The sequence below is a fragment of the Aulostomus chinensis genome, chromosome 2 (genome assembly GCF_037954235.1).
Source record: "Aulostomus chinensis isolate RoL2024-O1b breed Wild chromosome 2, RoL_Achi_v1.0, whole genome shotgun sequence".
Taxonomy (NCBI): Eukaryota; Metazoa; Chordata; class Actinopteri; order Syngnathiformes; family Aulostomidae; genus Aulostomus; species Aulostomus chinensis.
This window is the reverse complement of record NC_141321.1, coordinates 28013843-28031532: the sequence shown is the minus strand read 5'-3', so window position 1 is coordinate 28031532 and position 17690 is coordinate 28013843. Positions and strand designations below refer to the sequence as shown.

The 17690-nt window shown below is 40.1% G+C and overlaps 1 protein-coding gene across 2 annotated transcripts in view; it reads right to left on the bottom strand.

Moving 5' to 3' along the window:
• The window catches only part of nptnb (neuroplastin b), a 31332-nt gene that overhangs the window by 1183 nt on the left and 12459 nt on the right, over nucleotides 1-17690 (bottom strand). The window contains exons 2-8 of one of the 2 annotated variants that reach the window (XR_015110506.1): nucleotides 15307-15654; nucleotides 10862-11036; nucleotides 8930-9024; nucleotides 5418-5551; nucleotides 4951-5224; nucleotides 196-4560; nucleotides 27-101 (exon numbers count right to left, since the gene is read on the bottom strand). Coding sequence is in view for 1 of the 2 variants with exons in the window: in XM_086188552.1 (XP_086044678.1) it covers nucleotides 41-101; nucleotides 196-217; nucleotides 4951-5224; nucleotides 5418-5551; nucleotides 8930-9024; nucleotides 10862-11036; nucleotides 15307-15654 (1109 nt within the window). In the remaining variant the exon portion in view is untranslated. The remainder of the gene's footprint in view (nucleotides 1-26; nucleotides 102-195; nucleotides 4561-4950; nucleotides 5225-5417; nucleotides 5552-8929; nucleotides 9025-10861; nucleotides 11037-15306; nucleotides 15655-17690) is intronic. The other variant, XM_086188552.1, reaches the window with a different exon arrangement.

Sequence of the window (17690 nt, the reverse complement as noted above, 5' to 3'; positions counted from 1 at the left end):
TCCCATCCCTTCCCACTGTCTCTTACTTCAGTAAAATTGCCTATTTTGTATTCCTCTGGCGAATGTTTTTATCTTTGTGGTTGTTTGTTGAATTGGTTTTCCTAGAAAAGAAGCAGGTATGATTTAGTGACCTACAGGTAGCAGTAATTCAAGTATGAATTATATTTGTAACCCTAAAAATATGTATTTACTCACATTGGTCCAACTGGTTCATCGTCTGTGAGAACAGGGGAAAGAAAACACAAGTCAAATGTGAGATGAAAGCAAAACTAAGTACCTACGCTGCATATTTCAGCAAACAGCAAAAGTATGCTCTGCTATTTTCCTGGCAGCTACTTGTTTACTAACATTTCACTATGGTGTGAAAATCAAATTACAGAAACGCAAAATTTGCTGAAATAGGCTACCACATCCTTCAAGCATTAATGTTTGTGATAACAGCATTAATGTTTGTGAGAACAGATTGCTTTGAATAGTGGTTTGACACAGACGTGCACTTGTGGTAAGCTCTGACATCAAGGACATGGAAGTCAGCTGCAGCGGAATAGCACTGTGTGCACAAGCTCTGTGTCAAATAAACAGATTCAGAAGCAAAACACTGAGCAAACACAGGAAAATATTGTATTTTTTTGTGGGTTATTCCTATATAAAGCCATCGCACGCTCTATAGACTGCTTGGAAAGCCGCACAAAAACAATTTAGAGGAAAATACCAACTGTAAGCATGGCAAAATGGCCAGCAGTGCCATATTTGTAGTACGGTCAAATTTGAAATAAAGTGGTATGGTCTCTTAAACAACCACCGTGTTATTGCCAAACATTCTAAACTCAATCTCATATGCCATCTGATTCTCATGGGGCTACTGTTCATTTCAGACCGAGTGTATGTGTGGGAGGGTTAGGGGTTACAGATGGCTCATTTTAAACCATCTTTTAATTACGCTCAGCAATATCATAGTGATTTTAAGGGCCAAGTACATGGATGTGATATTGTGACCGATTTGGCATAAAAGCATGGATGGTTTTTAAGCTTTCAATCAGCATTATAGTGCACATTGTTTAATACGTCTGCATATGCGGTAAATCTAGTTCCGATTCAGATTACCAACATGAATAAAAACAAACCTTTTTTGTATGATCATCTTTTCGCACATATATTCGGTTTCTTATAATACAGCAGCGCAATAAATAACAAACACATTAGTACTTAGAAACACTGTGAAAGAGGAAGTGGTGAGTATTGCTGCATTCAGTGGCATGTTAGTTCAAAAACCCATAACCTTGACAAAATGGTTGGTGCTCAGCAAACAGATGAAAATGTGTCAACAGGTAAGTAGCCAGTCACAGTGAGATATTTTCCATGCAGTTACATGTCAGATATAAGCAGCATTAGCAGCATTCCATGGTATTAATATGGAGCAGATTATGGTAGTTATCATGTTAAACATAAACATGGTTCTGGGATAGTTTGGAGGAGGAAATCTGTCAGCATACCCCACTGTTTTCACACCTCCTATGCATACACCACAAAAGCTGTGTTTACTATAATGGCTCTGCAAGCACATAACAAACAACAGATTTTTACTGTGTGAGACTTGGAACATTAATACTAATCTGATTAGTGCGTTAAAGTCAGTCGCATTGGTTGTTATTTCTGAGTACTTTTGGCTTCAAATTGATGTTTCAGAAAGTGAGAAGCAATTTCGAAAATAATCACACAGCAAAATCTGTAATTTAAGCAACTGGTTTTGAAACACGGGGTAGAAATGTCAGCCTCTGTCTCAGAGCCCTCAGCTGTGGAGTATAAAAGTGTTCAAATACAGCTAAGCCATCAAGAGACCAGAAATTATAATGTCGCAGACAGGGGCCAAAACCTCTGGGAATCTGGGATGCTAAAACGAGATTTTTAAGAGGGCGTGCTTTGTGAGCGGGGAGTCCTCCATGCTTATTTGAATGACATAAACATGGCAAATATAATCCACCTTAATCGCCTCATTTTTCCAGTAGACGAAACCAACTAGAGGCACAGAGCTTAACTTGAGCTATGTGTGCACTCTCATTTTTAGACAAGCGCTTCAATAAAGCATTTTTTTCTCTCTCCGTTTTTTTAACAATGATTTTAAAACACAAATCATGTTATATGACAAATGTAGCTTAAAAAAACATGTAATTTAGAAGTACCCAATTTAGACAATAGCAGATCAAAGATGTTGGCCACCATAGTGTCTGGAGTACATTCTGTAATGATAATGAAATAAGGAATAAATAACATTTTATTTTTAAATTGTTCTTATAAATATGTATAAATACTTTAATGGTCAAGTTTTTTTCAGGAGAAAAGTTGTGAAATGCAGCAAACAATTGTTAGTGACGCTCTCATCTGCATTGTTTTATTTAATACGTGCACCCATCTGACCCATTATGAGAGCCTAGCTGGTGAACGTTTGCATTCGTCCATCTCCTGACCAAGTGAACCACACATTTTAGCCTGTACTGCAATAACATCCATATCATAGAGGAAGAAAGAACAATTTCTTATTGAATGTATGTCTTGAAAGGGGGAGACATGCCAATAATGACAGTGCATGAATGAAGAACCGGGCTTATTTACCTGTGTACTGCCATTATATTTGCATAATGCAAGCAAATATCGTAATATGTGTAACTATGTAATTGGGCTGATCCCGCACCTCTCTCCCACACCTCAGTGTCAATTTTTTGCTCTCATTCATTAAATGTTCTGATGCACAAATCTGTTCTACACATTTTTAGCCCTCAATTTAGTCTCACAGACAGGAAGCAAAGCCTGATGGCCATTTGTAACTCCTTGCTCCTGACATCTCCTGTGTACATCTTGTAACTGGCAAACACCCAGGCTTGCACACAATAAATGTCAGGGGCAATGAATTACAAATAGCCATCAGGCTTTCCTTCCTGTCTGTGAGACTAAATTGGGAGCGAAAAAGTCCTGCAGTTGCTAAGAAAAAAAATGGTGTGAAAGAATGTTTTATAAATCAGGCACAATGTAACATATTTCAATATGCAGCATAAATTATACTCTTATCAGGTGCAGGGATATGGGCTATGTAAATGTTGGGTTTTTTTATAGCTAATTCGGATTTCTTAATTCACTGGTACACGTCTGTATATATTAATGGTCAGGATGAGAAATTTCTTTTTCTTTGTTGTTGTTTTTTTTTTAATCAGCATTTCATCATAGTTGTATTATGATACATGTAAGTCTGTAAGTCTGAACCATGACGGCCCGGAGCACAAGCACAATATTATAGTGTCTGAAGAAGAAATGGAAGAGAGAGATGTCATCCTGTCTAAACAGAGAGACACGAAAGACTAAAACAAGTTTATCTACTTAACATTCCTTCTTACACATTTGACTAAGTAAATCATATTTGTTTGCACTAAGGAAACGAGAGGCAGGATGTAGCCCAAAGCTTTGCTTAGTCTGTATTAGAGGGTAGCCTCGTGTACAACTGTTCCCCAGCTGTTCATGTTGGTGGGGAGACCGCTGTGGTTTTGGTTTGTTCTATGGTGTGTTAATTTGATGAAATTTGAAGAAGACGAAGCCCCATGAGTAAAGGTCAGACACGCCCGTTGGTGACTGGGGGGGGCCTTTGGGTTTTCTAGACATTTTCATCTTGTCACATTCTTGTCATGTGATTTTGTCAGCTTTACTGAGGCACGGGCCATTTCTGTCATAAAATGGAAAGGCTGATCAAACACAGACAAATATTAAAATATAATTTCTTATGTATTATTTCTCATAGATTGGAATGTTACTTTGTTTGACGTCGGTCAACAAAGGATCTATAGAGGAAGGAAATTAAATTGAATCCATCAAAAATATTTTGACGACTACCATTATAAACATAAGCTGAATGGGTTCAACCTAATGAGGGTGAAAATGAATAAAAAGTTTTCATCTCACCACAAATGGTATAAAAATATGTCTTCATTAGAATATAAAGATTTATGTTGTTATGTTATTTAGATGGACAGTAGGCTTGTAAATACAAATAAAGTGACAAAAATAATCTCTGGAACCATGCAGAATCTCACACTTACCACCCATTTAGATTATGTTGCCATTTGGAAAGAAGGGGGAAGGGGAAAAGAATAGTGACCAATTCAGTTATACTCCGTGGCGGATATATGTACAGTGACTGACCCGCATCTTCATGAACACCATTGTTACCACTGCTATTAGTACAACACACAAAAAAGCCAACTCTTGAAAAGGTTAGCTGAGGGCCTCCTGTTGTTTACCTAATATGCATCTGCAAAGGTTAGATTAGCATGCATTTCACATGTGGCTTATTTATGACAATATCCCTCCTCGCAGCACCAGGGGAGAGAGCAGGAGGCGAGGGTCCTTTGATAGTCCGTTTGGCCACTGCAGATCAACTCCTAGACCAGATGGCTGATAAATGATCTGTCTTTGGCCTTGTGTGACATCTTTACACAGCCACATATAAGCTTATGATCCAACAAATTCCTCTCTTGATGACAGTTGTCCTGGTACTGGTTCAGCCATCCACGGTCACTTTGTAGAAAGGGAGATTCTTAAATTAAGTGTTCTTGTTGGTCTCAGACCAAGTATCCGGTCTGTTTTTACTACAGAAATGTATTTCATGCATTTTGGAAAAATAGTACAATACAAAAATCGGTTCCAAAGACCATAATCCAAATAAACATCATATATAACGTTGCCATTGTTTCCAAATGCTATCTAGCAGCTTCAACTTAAATGAAATGCTTTTTTTTTTTTTTAAGTCTGCTTTACTGATTCAATGAATACATTCATTGATCTCCTTGTTTACTAATAGTTGGTATCAGCTCTGAAAAAAACACAACATTCAAGTCAGCCTCTAAATGTAACCTCTACTTTCATCGTCTATATGTGCCTCCTGCTAGTGAAAGAGATTTTTCTTACCATCGATGATGTCATCCGGCCTCTTGCGTTTCTCGTATACAACAATGATGACTACTAGGATTATAATTTCTGCAAGCACACCCAGGAATGGCCAAAGTGGTGCGAGGTGGCTTCGCACCCGTAGGATCGTGGTCTCAGCGGTGGTCCCGATCACATTGGTAGCATTGCATTCATATTTTCCAGGATCTGTGTTTATATCCAGGTTTAGTATGTTGAGCTCAGTGTAGTTGTCTCTATTGGTGATGAAGAAACGTCCGGTGGAGTTGTCGATGTCCTGGAGCACAGTAATCAGCATTTCAATGTGAAAAATACTTAATTTGAAAGGGATATAGCACATGTCCTCTTTTAGTTCAACAAGGTTTACATATGCTGCATGTTTCCCTTCTGTCTCTTGCTTCTCCACCTACATATTGGTTATATATATATATATATATATATATACACATATATACAGTTTGTGTATATACCGTGTAGGATGTTCCGTCCACTTTACGCCACGTCCAGATAGGGTGAGGATACCCCACAGACTTGCAGTAGAGCATTGCATTTTCCCCCTCGTTTTTATTTTCACTTCGCTTGTGGCCAGTGATGTCGGGTTTTGCTTGAAAGGTAAAGACAAACAAATAAAATAGATCATTAGCAAAGCTGGGAAAATGAAGAACATTTTCAATCTTACCAGGTGGCATGGGTATGACAAAGCATGATGACCTCCCCTGGATGAAAAAAATTCGCAAAATAAAGTCGTGTAATTATGCATCTTATTTTAATTGGTTTTAACTTCAAGCAAGTGCAAAAGAGAGGAAGAATATGTAGTGGACTAACATACATAACAATTCATCATTCAGTTTGAGTCTTAACTCATACATTCTTATGTTGGATCATGTTATCTACAAGTACAGTATTGTTCAAAAATGTTCAGTACCACTACCTTTACTGGTACCTTGACTTGGACACCAGTCTCTGAACCATAGCCTTTTTTCCAATATTAATTAAAATGTCTTTTAAGAAAATGAAAATAAAATTACATATTACGTTACCAATCTTTGGTTTTAGTTTCCAGCTCACTCGCGTACTCAAAACAGTTTCGTGATATGGAAATATAACCAATATGTCATATTTCCAGCTGAATTTGTCAGTTTGAACTCTAGTTTTATGTATGTTGCCGTTGTTCCCGTAGAGGTTTTACCCCTTTAGGTACTGAATGTTGGTATTGAATGACAAGGCATCTTGATGTAAACGTTTCTAGGATTGATAACCAGCTCTATTCACAAAATATCTTCTTTACGCTCATGATTTGTTTTAATTCTTTCTAACAAAATCTATGCGTATCATCTCCTGCGCTGAGGCAAATACAGTTTTAACAAGCAATCAACGGAAATAATCTACAAGGGTAGCACTAATTATTTTGAAAGAAAGCAGTCAGAAGATGACAGGGGCTTTAGCGGTTGAATGCTTGTGATTTCACTGAAATAAAGAGCTATTTTCTCTTTACTGCTCAGTTGTAGATGCAAGTATTTTTGGTACACACCTGTTAATCATCAAATAAAGCCCAGATTATGATGATTTTATCAGAAAGGTAAACAAAAGAACCCTTTCTGCAGAATTCGATTGTGTCAAACAGTAGAACTGTTTTCTGAGACGTGGTGCCATGCACAATTATGTTGTGAGCGTAGACCCCCCCACCCCCCCCCGCTCCACAAAACCCTTGCAATGGGTGATATCACTCTGGAAGAGAAAAAAAAGCATTTCATAACAAATCGTAATGAGGTCATGGAAGGGGGGGATCAGCGTGGTATTAGAGCCTCCAGATGTTCCCATTCAAAATAATTCCAAAGTGAATTCTACAAACGAGGCGTTGAGCCAAAGAAAACTGTGTAAATTGGCTCTGATTAATGAATAAACTGATAATGACAACGCAACATGGAGGTTATGAATTTAATAAATTTAGGCATATGGGACGACTCAATGCCAAGTCAAACCAATCCATCAATAGAGCAGAGATGAGACACATTTTTAACTCTTCACGGCATCGGAAGATAACTGTTGCTGTTCCACTAATCCCCAAAATTACAATAATTCCTTCCATGCAATTAAGCAGGATAAGGGAGAGGCCTGGAGTGAACATTTTTCAGCTGCGCATGGATAATGGAGCAGGAGGGGTCTGAGCTCTTTGGTGACATCACCCCACTCTAATTATGGAGCACACGTGCTCGCTGAGCAGGGGAGTGGCCAAGCTCATTTGTGCCTTATCCTGACTGTATTATGTCGGTGACTGACACAAACGAGACAACCATTAGAGTGGCGCTAAAATGTGCACTTCACACTCCTGCGATTAGCAATCTATTTGTGCTAGACAGAGCTAAGGTGACGCTGTGTAACTGAGTGAGGAGGATCAAGGTCAACGCTGTCGGAGGGAGTAGAGCCGTCTAGATTAATGCAACATCAGATAATAAAGAGTCATTAAATTAAATCCTTCATTAGCAGCTTTTATAAATGATTAAGTTAAAAAAAAAAAACTTCTGCTTACTATGAAGCCTACACTTCTAAATTATCAATATACAAGCTGAAATATTTCATCGAGGAACGTGATCACAAATTTTGAGAAATGCAGCATGAGTCACCAAATATGTATCTGTGGTAAGCTTAGTATCACAGACAATAAACTCCACTCCCGCCACAGAGATGGCTGGGACAGGATTCAGAGCCTTAATCCTACAACATCACAGAAGCCTCCATCTGTTGCCACTGCGCTGAGTCCTGCAAGGATGAGTGTGCCAAGGACACTGTAGGCGAGGGATCTCAGTGAATTGCTGCCAGAAGCGCAGTGCAAAGTTGGCTCGCAAAACAGTGGGCTTGCTACCTGGGTCACAAAAGATCTCAACCACCTCTAGAAAATTACAAGAGCAGTTGGGAACCCAAGAAAATGCTTTGTTTAGATCTTGCAATAGCGCCACTTTTAATGTCAAGGCTTTAAGATAAGATTTAAGATAGACTTTAAGGTTAAGATTTTAACTTCTTTTTTTTTTTTTTTAGACATAAAGGACAAAATCATGCATCATCACTTTAGTTAAAAGGCTGACTTTATCTCCAGGGGACAGATAGCAAGCCGCAACAGTCACAGGCCTGCAGTCTGGTGATGGCCAGGACACTTCAGTTTGAATGGAGATGAGTCCCGTCATCTCACAATCCAGTGAAAGCAGAGCACACACGGTCATCACCCATGTTACGCAATCAGGCAGCGCTTTAAGAGACAGCCATGGAATAAGAGGCAGGGCAAGCTCAGTATGCACCATAGCCATGCCACAGCAAATTGGCTTATGCACTACACACAGGCAAGCTCCTCTTGAACAGGGTTTCACTTGCCCTTTCTCAGAGAGGATTCCTTACTCAAGTTGAAGCCTTTGCTGTCAGCTTGTATGAAACCAACACAGCAGTTCTTTGGTTAGATTTTTCTGGCCGTTACACAGACTGTCCTAGTTGACTTCCTCTAATTTATTCATTAATTATGATCTGGATTTGATGAAATATTCAAGTGATTTTTAAACATTAAATTATAAGTTCAATTTTATATTCAAAAGTGTTTTTTATGCAAAGGAGTACCAAAAATGCCTCAACGGAGGCCTTGCATGTCTGCTGAACATGTGCAGTGCCTGTCCATTTAGCTAGACTGTGGTCTCGGTGAAAGCCAAGAGTGACAACAGCCTAAGGAACACTTCTTGTCATCGCCACTGCACCGGATGAATTCAAACATCTTTGTCAACAAGGACTCTCTTCACACAGCCTTAGGTGGTTAACTTGTTTGGGACACCTTTATCTCTCCATCTCCAGTAGAAAACCAGTAACGACACAGGGATTACAGCCAGGGCTTCTTCCTTCTTTCAGTATATAATCAGCAGTTAGACAATTGCGTTATTTGGACTGACGCAAATTGAGGTCAATGATGACACAAGGGCTCGGTTATGCAACCAAGGATTCTTACCTTTTACTTCAATTGTAGCATTTGCATTAGGTGCCATGGTAAATGTATATACACACATGTACTCCCCCGACTCCTCGGCCCGCGGTTTAGTGATTCTGCAACAAAATAGTAAACAATGTTACCGTAACTTTAACCTCTCAGTCACTGCAAGTAGTCAAGTGACTTAAGTTCAACCAGTGTGAGCTTAACTATAGTAATTAGATGGGACTACAGTAGTGTAGCCCCGCAGGAGCTATGAGCCCATAGGAGACACATTTTTGGCATAATGCTGTTTTATTACAGAACAGCAGCTCCACATTCTGCAGGGAAGGGGACCACAGGCATTTTAGCTGTAATCTTCAGATTATCACTGATCTAATGTGACAAGGAAGTGACCAATTGGTCTTATCTTGTGGCTAGGGAAAGTCTGTGCTATGTCTACAGGGGTGACATGAGCTTTGTGCTCCAGTGGTTATACAGTGTGACAGCAGGAACTAACAACGAGTTGGTACTTAAGACTATGATATTTTCATTTCTGGTTGGATTTCATTATAAGGCATGTATGGACCCTCTGTTCACATAATCTCTGAGATGCACTGCACTTTGATCCATAGGCTGTGATTCATTGTATTGGGAATGAGGAACAACAAACACCACAACACAAAAAAAGGCAATGGAAGTGTTATTAAACTTCACTTTGGAAACTCGCCTACATAAACACATCTGACAGCCCAGCAAATACGGCAGCTCACACCCAGCAGGCACTAAACTGTCCACCAACACCATTAACTGGACAAACTCCAACGTCCCCTCATCCTAACATCTACACCATGACAAACATTAACATACTTCGATGTCATTATTTTGTCGGGTTTAAGCCCGATGTTGGCGTCTGTGGAGAATAAATTAACCTGAAATTTAACACCTGCCTGACATGGAGCCCAACATTTTCTGACTTGGTTCCGACTGGGTAGAAAGATAACGTCTGATTTATGTTGTGTTATAATAGTGTACTTGTGACAGAGAAGTGACACCAAAGAGTGTGACCTTGTGACCCTGTGGACCCGGGTCAAGATCACAGTTGTGATCTGCCTTTGCAACAGTGCTGTCACAACTTTTTAGTTTCCATATTGCTATATTGTTATGATGTGTAATCCTGCCCAGGGACTGCAGATATAAATTAGCTTGCAGCTATCGCTAGTCCAGCTGAGAGACTGTGCATTGTCCCTGACATATCATTACATAAATAAATACATTTAGGTTTTGCATTTAGTTGATTTTTGCTTTACTGAAGTCCTGGCAAGCATACAGTAAAATCAGTTTTCTGCATATTTTCTCAAGCAGGTACATTTAAATCAGCAGTCGGAAATACCAATGTGGAACTATTGATTTTTGACTTGCAATGGATCGCAGCAAAGGTAGCTTGATGCAGCAAAATGTAAGGAAACGTGCTTGTAGTTTGAAGGCCAACATTTTGTAATGGAAAGCGTTTTCAAGGTAAAGAAAAGCTTCTTCCGCTTAAGTAAAGAAACATGTTTGTTATTGCCTTTGCAGCTGCTTGAAGATGTCAGAAGTCCTAAGAACTGAGTCTTCTCCTCCATATCTGGAGAGAATGTCACGACAAACCTGCCTACTTGCAATACAAGCGTTTGCAACACTGAGGTCACTGGTCTGTTTTGCCAAGTAGAGACAAAGACAAGTTACCTTTTCTGAAAATGTGAGCAACATTTCACGCTCAGGGTCAGTCAGTGAACAGCCTTTGTCTTGACACGGTCTGTTATCTTTAGAAAAGAATCCTGACAAACCCTCTCTGGTTGAGACATACATGTAATTATGCAATAATACCTCGGTGGTTTCGTTTGCACTGCCATCTCGATACATTATGGGCATTCATTTCATTTCTGCTGGAGGGAGCAGATTTTTTTTCTGCATCTCTGCACAGCTGCTGGTCACCTGTATGATGTGTTCCTGTGTTCTGTCCGTGTCTTGGGGATCTCCAGTCCGTTCTTCATCCAGAAGCTTTCCTCATGACGGGGGTGGGCAGTGGTGAGGTTACAGTGCAGGTACACTGGTACATTAGAAGAGTCCGGCGACAGGATGATCTGATCAGAGGCATTGATCTTTGGTTCTGGAAGACAGAGACAGTCAAGCCTTATCACAGAACTGGGGCTCATTGCTGTTTTAATGCTTCCTCCCATGCTGCAGAAGCTCTTGGCTGTATGCTGTTTTTATATGATCTGTGTAGGCGAGTGTCTATGAAGTGAAAACAGAAGTGCACATAACAAACAGAAAGACACACAAACATGAAACAGCCTTTTATAAACCAATTGTGTAGTGTTAAGTATAACAAGAGGAAGAGTAATTATTTCATTTATGGATACATAATCACCACCGAAGTTACTGTTTTTGACAATGAAAATCCAATCATATTTAAAAACGTATTTGAAGTTATAGCTCTCATTACCATTCTCTATTCATAGCATTACATTTATCAAAAAATATCTGACTGCTTTTGATCTGATGTCATGCACGCAACAGAATATTTTATAACTGATAATTAAAGTAATCCAAATAATTCACTGTTGCATACGGTTGCATGTAAATGTCATCAGAATATAGAGGGAAAATGAGCCATATGGTTGAAAGATCTGGGCTCATATCACACTGAACAGACCTTTGACATTTTTCATTACTGTCATATGTTTCCACCCTCTAAATTACTAACTGGCTACTAGACAATGCCAGGGTCCATTTCTCAAGGACGTTCAGGAAGGCAGGAGGTGTCATCTGAGAGCAAGACGCCCTTTGCTCTGCCTTGAGTAGTGAGCAGAAAGCCTCCCCTTCCCTGCCCCTCCTCCTCCTCCAGGGTGGACCAACCATGGCAACGATGGAGCCCCCGAGGGGAGGAGCAGAGAAGGGAAGCATCATAATCCCACTACTAGCTGCCGCAAAGCCACTAGCAAGGCAAAGGAGAGGAGAGGGGGAAGAAGGGCTACCGGCAAGTGACTTCTATTAGCATTCATGGCACCTTCTTCCTCTGTATACGCACTAGCTACGGGGAAATCACTCCCCCCTCCTCCCCTTACACCTCCTTCTCCCCCCATCAAGCAGAGCCACATGTACTATTAATAGTATCTTCGAGACATGCGTACACACACATTTAGCAAACACAGCACAGTGCTCCACAGGCAATTTAACCACAAGGTTGTTTTAGGACACCTTGTCACAACTTCAAATGGTGTAACCGCCGGATAATTTATCACCATATCAGAATGTAACCATGTATAAAATGTTGCTCTAAATGAATTGAAATTGATGCTTGCTGATACACAATGCTGCTTCTAGGTTAGTATTAACAGATCATAATCACATACTGAGAGGTGATACATATGAAATGACTTCCCGGCTGAAAGGATTTCATAGCAGCTGGTATTTTATTACCAGCTTTAATAAAAAAATAACGAAACTGACTTTCGTGAAATTAATTGTTAATATAAAATACATTATACCAATGTCAAAGGCAAGACAGGCCTCAAATTCTAACATTGTTACACATTATACAACAGTAAGTGCGGTGACTGGACTGTCACAGTAAGAATAGTGGGCCCCCTGAGCACATGATTGAACTAAATGCTTTGGTTGGTACTTTATATGGAATTTTTTGATGCAGTCTTATGTCTAACTTAGAACAACATAGATCTGATGATACACAAAATGTCAACCAATAACAATTGTTTAAAAGCTAAAAGCACACACACACACACACACACACACACACACACACACATTCTTACTTGAATATTTGCTACTTCTGTACGTGAACCTCCACACAAAATGTGTGTGTGTATATACTCACCCCTTGAAGGCTTGAAAAGTGGCTGAAAAAGATATATAGTTTACAGTTTCACAGAAAAGGAGGCTGTGGTCAGTTTGCATTAATGTGGCCCAAAACAAATTCCAAAGGTGACAAGTTTTCATTGGAAGATTCATAGATTCCTTCTACTCCTGCACAGATTAGCCACCCCTCTGCCCTTCATTTTTATGCTCACTTACGTTCCAAGCAAACTCAAAAAAATACAGCAAAGTAAACTACTTCCACTGGAGTTTTAAAGTTACTTGGGAGCAGTATATTCAACCATATGCATTGAGTAAAAATAATCCAGGGATGAACAATGGATAATATCGCAGGACAATTTTTGTCCTGGTGTGAAAACCTGTCACCTCCAGAGACAATTGTAGGTTGTTTGAATTTAACCTGTCCACAGCCCATGTCATTTCCCTAAAGGAATAGTTAAACGTTTTTGTAAATACATTTATTCGCTACATATATTTGCAGAGTGTTACCACCACACGTAAGTAAATTATGGTAAATATAAAGTTGTGGGCAAGAGTTACTTAGCTTAGCTTAGCATGTAAACCAAAAACAGGGGAAATGGTAAGCCTGGCTTTAGGAAATCACCTCTTCACCTCCCTTAGTACCAAACTTCTTTAATTTCCACAATTACCAACCTTAAACTGTGCCGGTAGGGAGATTTTTCATCTTCAGACTGAGCCAGACTAGCTTTTCCCCCATGTTTCCTTTGTCTGAGCTACGTTAAGCTAACCAGCTGCTGCATATTTACCATAAAAACAAGAGAGTGATCTATAGTGGTCCCCTCATTTCACTCCAAGCAGTAAAGCGAATAAGGGGTATTTTCCAAAATGTCAAACTATTCTTTTATTAATCAAGACAGCCTTTTCATGGTTTTACCCTCAGAGGACAGATTTTGTTGAGTATCACTTGAAGTCCATGTAGAGAGGTTAAAAGATGCATCTCTGGTAGATTTGTTTTTTCATGCATGCAAGATTTGGGGGGAAAATTCAACAGAAAATTGCATTTCATTAAGAGTATTAAAAAAAAAAACCTTAGTAAAGTAAATTAATTAACACTTAAATATACTGCTTAAAAGAACATTTGAAGAAATTTACAAACTAAATAAAACAAAACTAAAGGGCCAACAAGACATCAGACTTCAGCATGTTCCCCCAGCTACAAACTATACATTCACATCAATGGGCTATTATTCATAGCCTGTTATATACATGTAACAACTTGGATATTACATGTATATGTGCATATACGCTTCAGTAATGACATAATATTAGTACGAGTAAACGCTTGTTTTAAACAAAAGAAAAGTAAGAAGAGAAAAAACAAGACAAGTAAACAGCTGCTGTTAGTTGTTTCAGATTTACACTGCATCAACACTACACCTAATTAAATAGTGCTCACACAGAGATCAAAATTTATCAGAGGAGCCAACAAGGATCAGACTCCTCTAAGCTTCTCAGAGAGCTTCACTACGACTAACAACATTCCACATCTCCCTGTGCTCCAGTGGGCTGAGCACTGAAGCATGCACAGATTAGAAGAGTCCAGTTGAAATTCAGTTTGTTTGAATGTTTGTGTGCACAGAGCAGAGGGTTAAAGGATATAATGTCATTACTGATTCACAGTCACACACTTAATGGCTGAGAAGGCACAAGGTTACACATTGCACAGGCAAGTCCAGAGAGACTGTTTCATGGAAATAAAATCTCTGTCTCATCAGAAAGAGAAATGAGACACTCAAGGCCCTCATGTGGTCTTATCCTTTATTGGATTACCACGCACAAATTTGAAAGCGGAAAATGATAGCCTTTATCGAGGAAAGAGTTAACAGCAGGAATCACTTGCTTTACACCTTATCGGATCCCTCCTTGTGTCTTCTTACAGTCCCATTTACACTTTGCCCAGAGTAAGGAAGCCAAATCAAAAGCACAAATACTTCAAAGCACCACTAGGTTTCCACTGCATTTGGCAGGCAGGGCTTTGAAGTAAATAAAACAATCCACGCAACGCAGGAGACACAACATAATGTTAAGGGAGTAGGTTTCACAGGTAAATCCACGAATAGGAAATGACTGAAATTACAGAGGAAAAGATGATCAGATAATGATCAGACTATTGCGAAAAGACACATGAGACAGTTAGAACAAAGGTTTGATGCGGGAGGAAAGAGGGAAATGTAGATAGAGACTGGATAAAGTTCCTGGGTTTGTGGTCATTCATGGGAAGATGTTTGAGGGATTCTGGGGGAGACAGGGAGTTCAGGGGAAGGAGAATATTTCCCAAAGAAACAAACAAGGTTTAATAATAAGAAAAACGAAAACACAAAATGAGGTCTAGACTATTTTATAGAAGGACTTAAACTTAATGAAAATGAATAAGTAACGTGGTTGGTGTTTGTTTTATTTCTGCCTGGCCAGTGACAGTTGTGTTGGGGGTGCGCTCCTGAAAGCTTTAAGGTTGGAGTGGTTGGGACAGGGGATTGGTTGTTTGTTCACCACCTAGGTACTACGGGACATAGACCACTCACTCTGTAGCACCGAAATGGTGGCCTGGGCGCGGATCCAGGTGATGGCAGGATTTTGTCGGAGGTCATTGCGCCTGGGGTCGTTGCTGGCCCGGCACTCATAGGTCCCAGAGTCCTCCAGTGTGAGACGTGTGATGCCGAGCACACTGACCCCATTGGCGCCGTAGGCCGTGTTGATGGATACCCGACGCTTGCGGGCTCCGTCCCACAGCTGCTTGAAGGAGTCGGCTCGGTTGATCTCAGCATACCACCACTGGATCTCTGGGGTGGGGTTACCAACCACGTCGCAGTACAGCTCAAAGGTGTCCCCCGTAAGCTTAGTCTCAGACATTGGCGACTTCACAAACCCAGCTGGAGAGGAAAAGCAGTAGGAAGGTGTGGAAAGGCCAAGGGATGGAGAAGGAAATTAAATGGGATCAGAGTACATACAAACAAAAGAGATGATTAAAAGGCAGATGGAAAACAAAAAAAAGCCCCAAATCATTGATAGGTGGAAAAAAAGGGTTAATGATTGGTCCAAACCCAGTCTGTTCATCGTCAAGCTTCCCTTGCCAACAAAGGCTGTGCAAGTGTCAGACAAGTCATGGTCGACCAGTCCCTCGTCCAGACCAGCAAGTAAGGCTGGTATCTGTGTGTTTTCTGTCTCTTTCTCTCACATTTAATCTCACATGTGCTTATTCTTGAGCAAACATTAATTACAACACCCTGAATGTAATGCATGCATGGAACATTATCACTGTTCATTTAGTCTCTTAAGCCTCACATAACCTTGTCAAGTACTTGAGCAATCACCAAGTCTTTTTTTCTACATGTACTGTGTTGCAGTCATCAGTGGTACCACACTTATTTGGCCTCACTGAAAACCCTCAGGCAACACGGTAGCTCTGTATTTGTAAGTGCTGAAAGAGAACTTTACATAGAATTTCATTACTGCACATTCAAATGCATGCATATCATACTTGTAGACAAGAGCATGTAGCACAGTCATGTGAGGAGACAGCTAGGTTTCTGTCAACATTGCAGTGTTAGTAAGAGCGCAGGTAAGAAAAACAGCATGTGATAGGATGAAGTTAGCTGTTAGCTTTGAAAATAGCAGCAGCGGGGTTGAGCAGGAGTGGCGTTACTCCTTCAACTACATTTTTCACTTGCTTAGGGTTACAGTGCTGCTTCCTGAATTAAAGAGCTTTTCAGCAGCATCCCCAGATGGAACTGACACCTTGTCCTTTATGCGGTGCAGTATTTTACATGTACTACTATCAAGTAGTAAAGACTTCTTTAAGACCACACAAGTTGCCGCCTGCTAACCATTAGAAGTAACGTAGGTTTAAGGAACTTTTGCTTACAATCCATGGTCGGACCAAAAAAACAACAATACACTGGTTTGGTTAGAGGTTTAGCGCGACGTAATTTTTTTCAGTAATTTAGAAATTTTGTCTCGACCTTCAAAATATATCAGTGAATCTTGAATTTATTAGAGCTCTTAAGTTTGTAGGACTTCGTAATACAGTTCCAGAATGTAAGACAAGGCCTATCCCAACACATAATGGCTGAGATGCAGGGTAGACCCTGGACATGATGCCAGTCTGTCACAGGGCTAACACATACAGACGGACAAATTCACACCCACATTCACACCTACAGGCAATTTGGAGTGACCTATTCACCAAACACAGATACGAACCCCGGGCCCTCTCGAACCACTGTTTCTGATAATTGGTTGTCAAATTCTTGTAGGTGTCACTGAGGCTCATTAAATGGCCCAGGTTCTCAAAACAAGCTGAATTAAAATGTTCACACAAGACCTTTAAAGTCTGCTCCATACAAGCCTTCTTCTTGCACAACAATTAACCAGACATAGTCGGCTGCCCATAACTGCCGGAGGTATTTGCCAAATCAGGCTCATCCACAAACCATTATTGAACCACCCACTCATCAGCGAGACAATAAAATTACACACAGCAAAAAAATCCATCAAGGCATGTAGAGGATAATAATCCAATATGGCTGATCATACATTTCTCAAATGAAGTTCCTTATGTTGTCGAACAATTGACTAAAATATAAAGCAACTCTAACAAAGTCTGAGCTATTTAAGATTGTGTAAAAAGCAGTAATCCAATATGGCTGCCACAGGAAGGTATCAAAAGCGAACAAAAACTGTTAGAATCCAGCTTAGACTGAATGTGTCATGTTTCACAGGAATCATAGGAGATGGAATACCCCCTTTTTCAATTAAAGCCTGACACAGCGAATCTTTCATTCACATGACTCATCACCATGTTTCTGCAGCAAGCGTCTTGAGCATGTAAGACCTGAGGAACTCGCCATATCTCGCTAATAGATGGCTGAGATGACTACTTTTGTTTCCAGGTTCGTGGCCTCCCCTT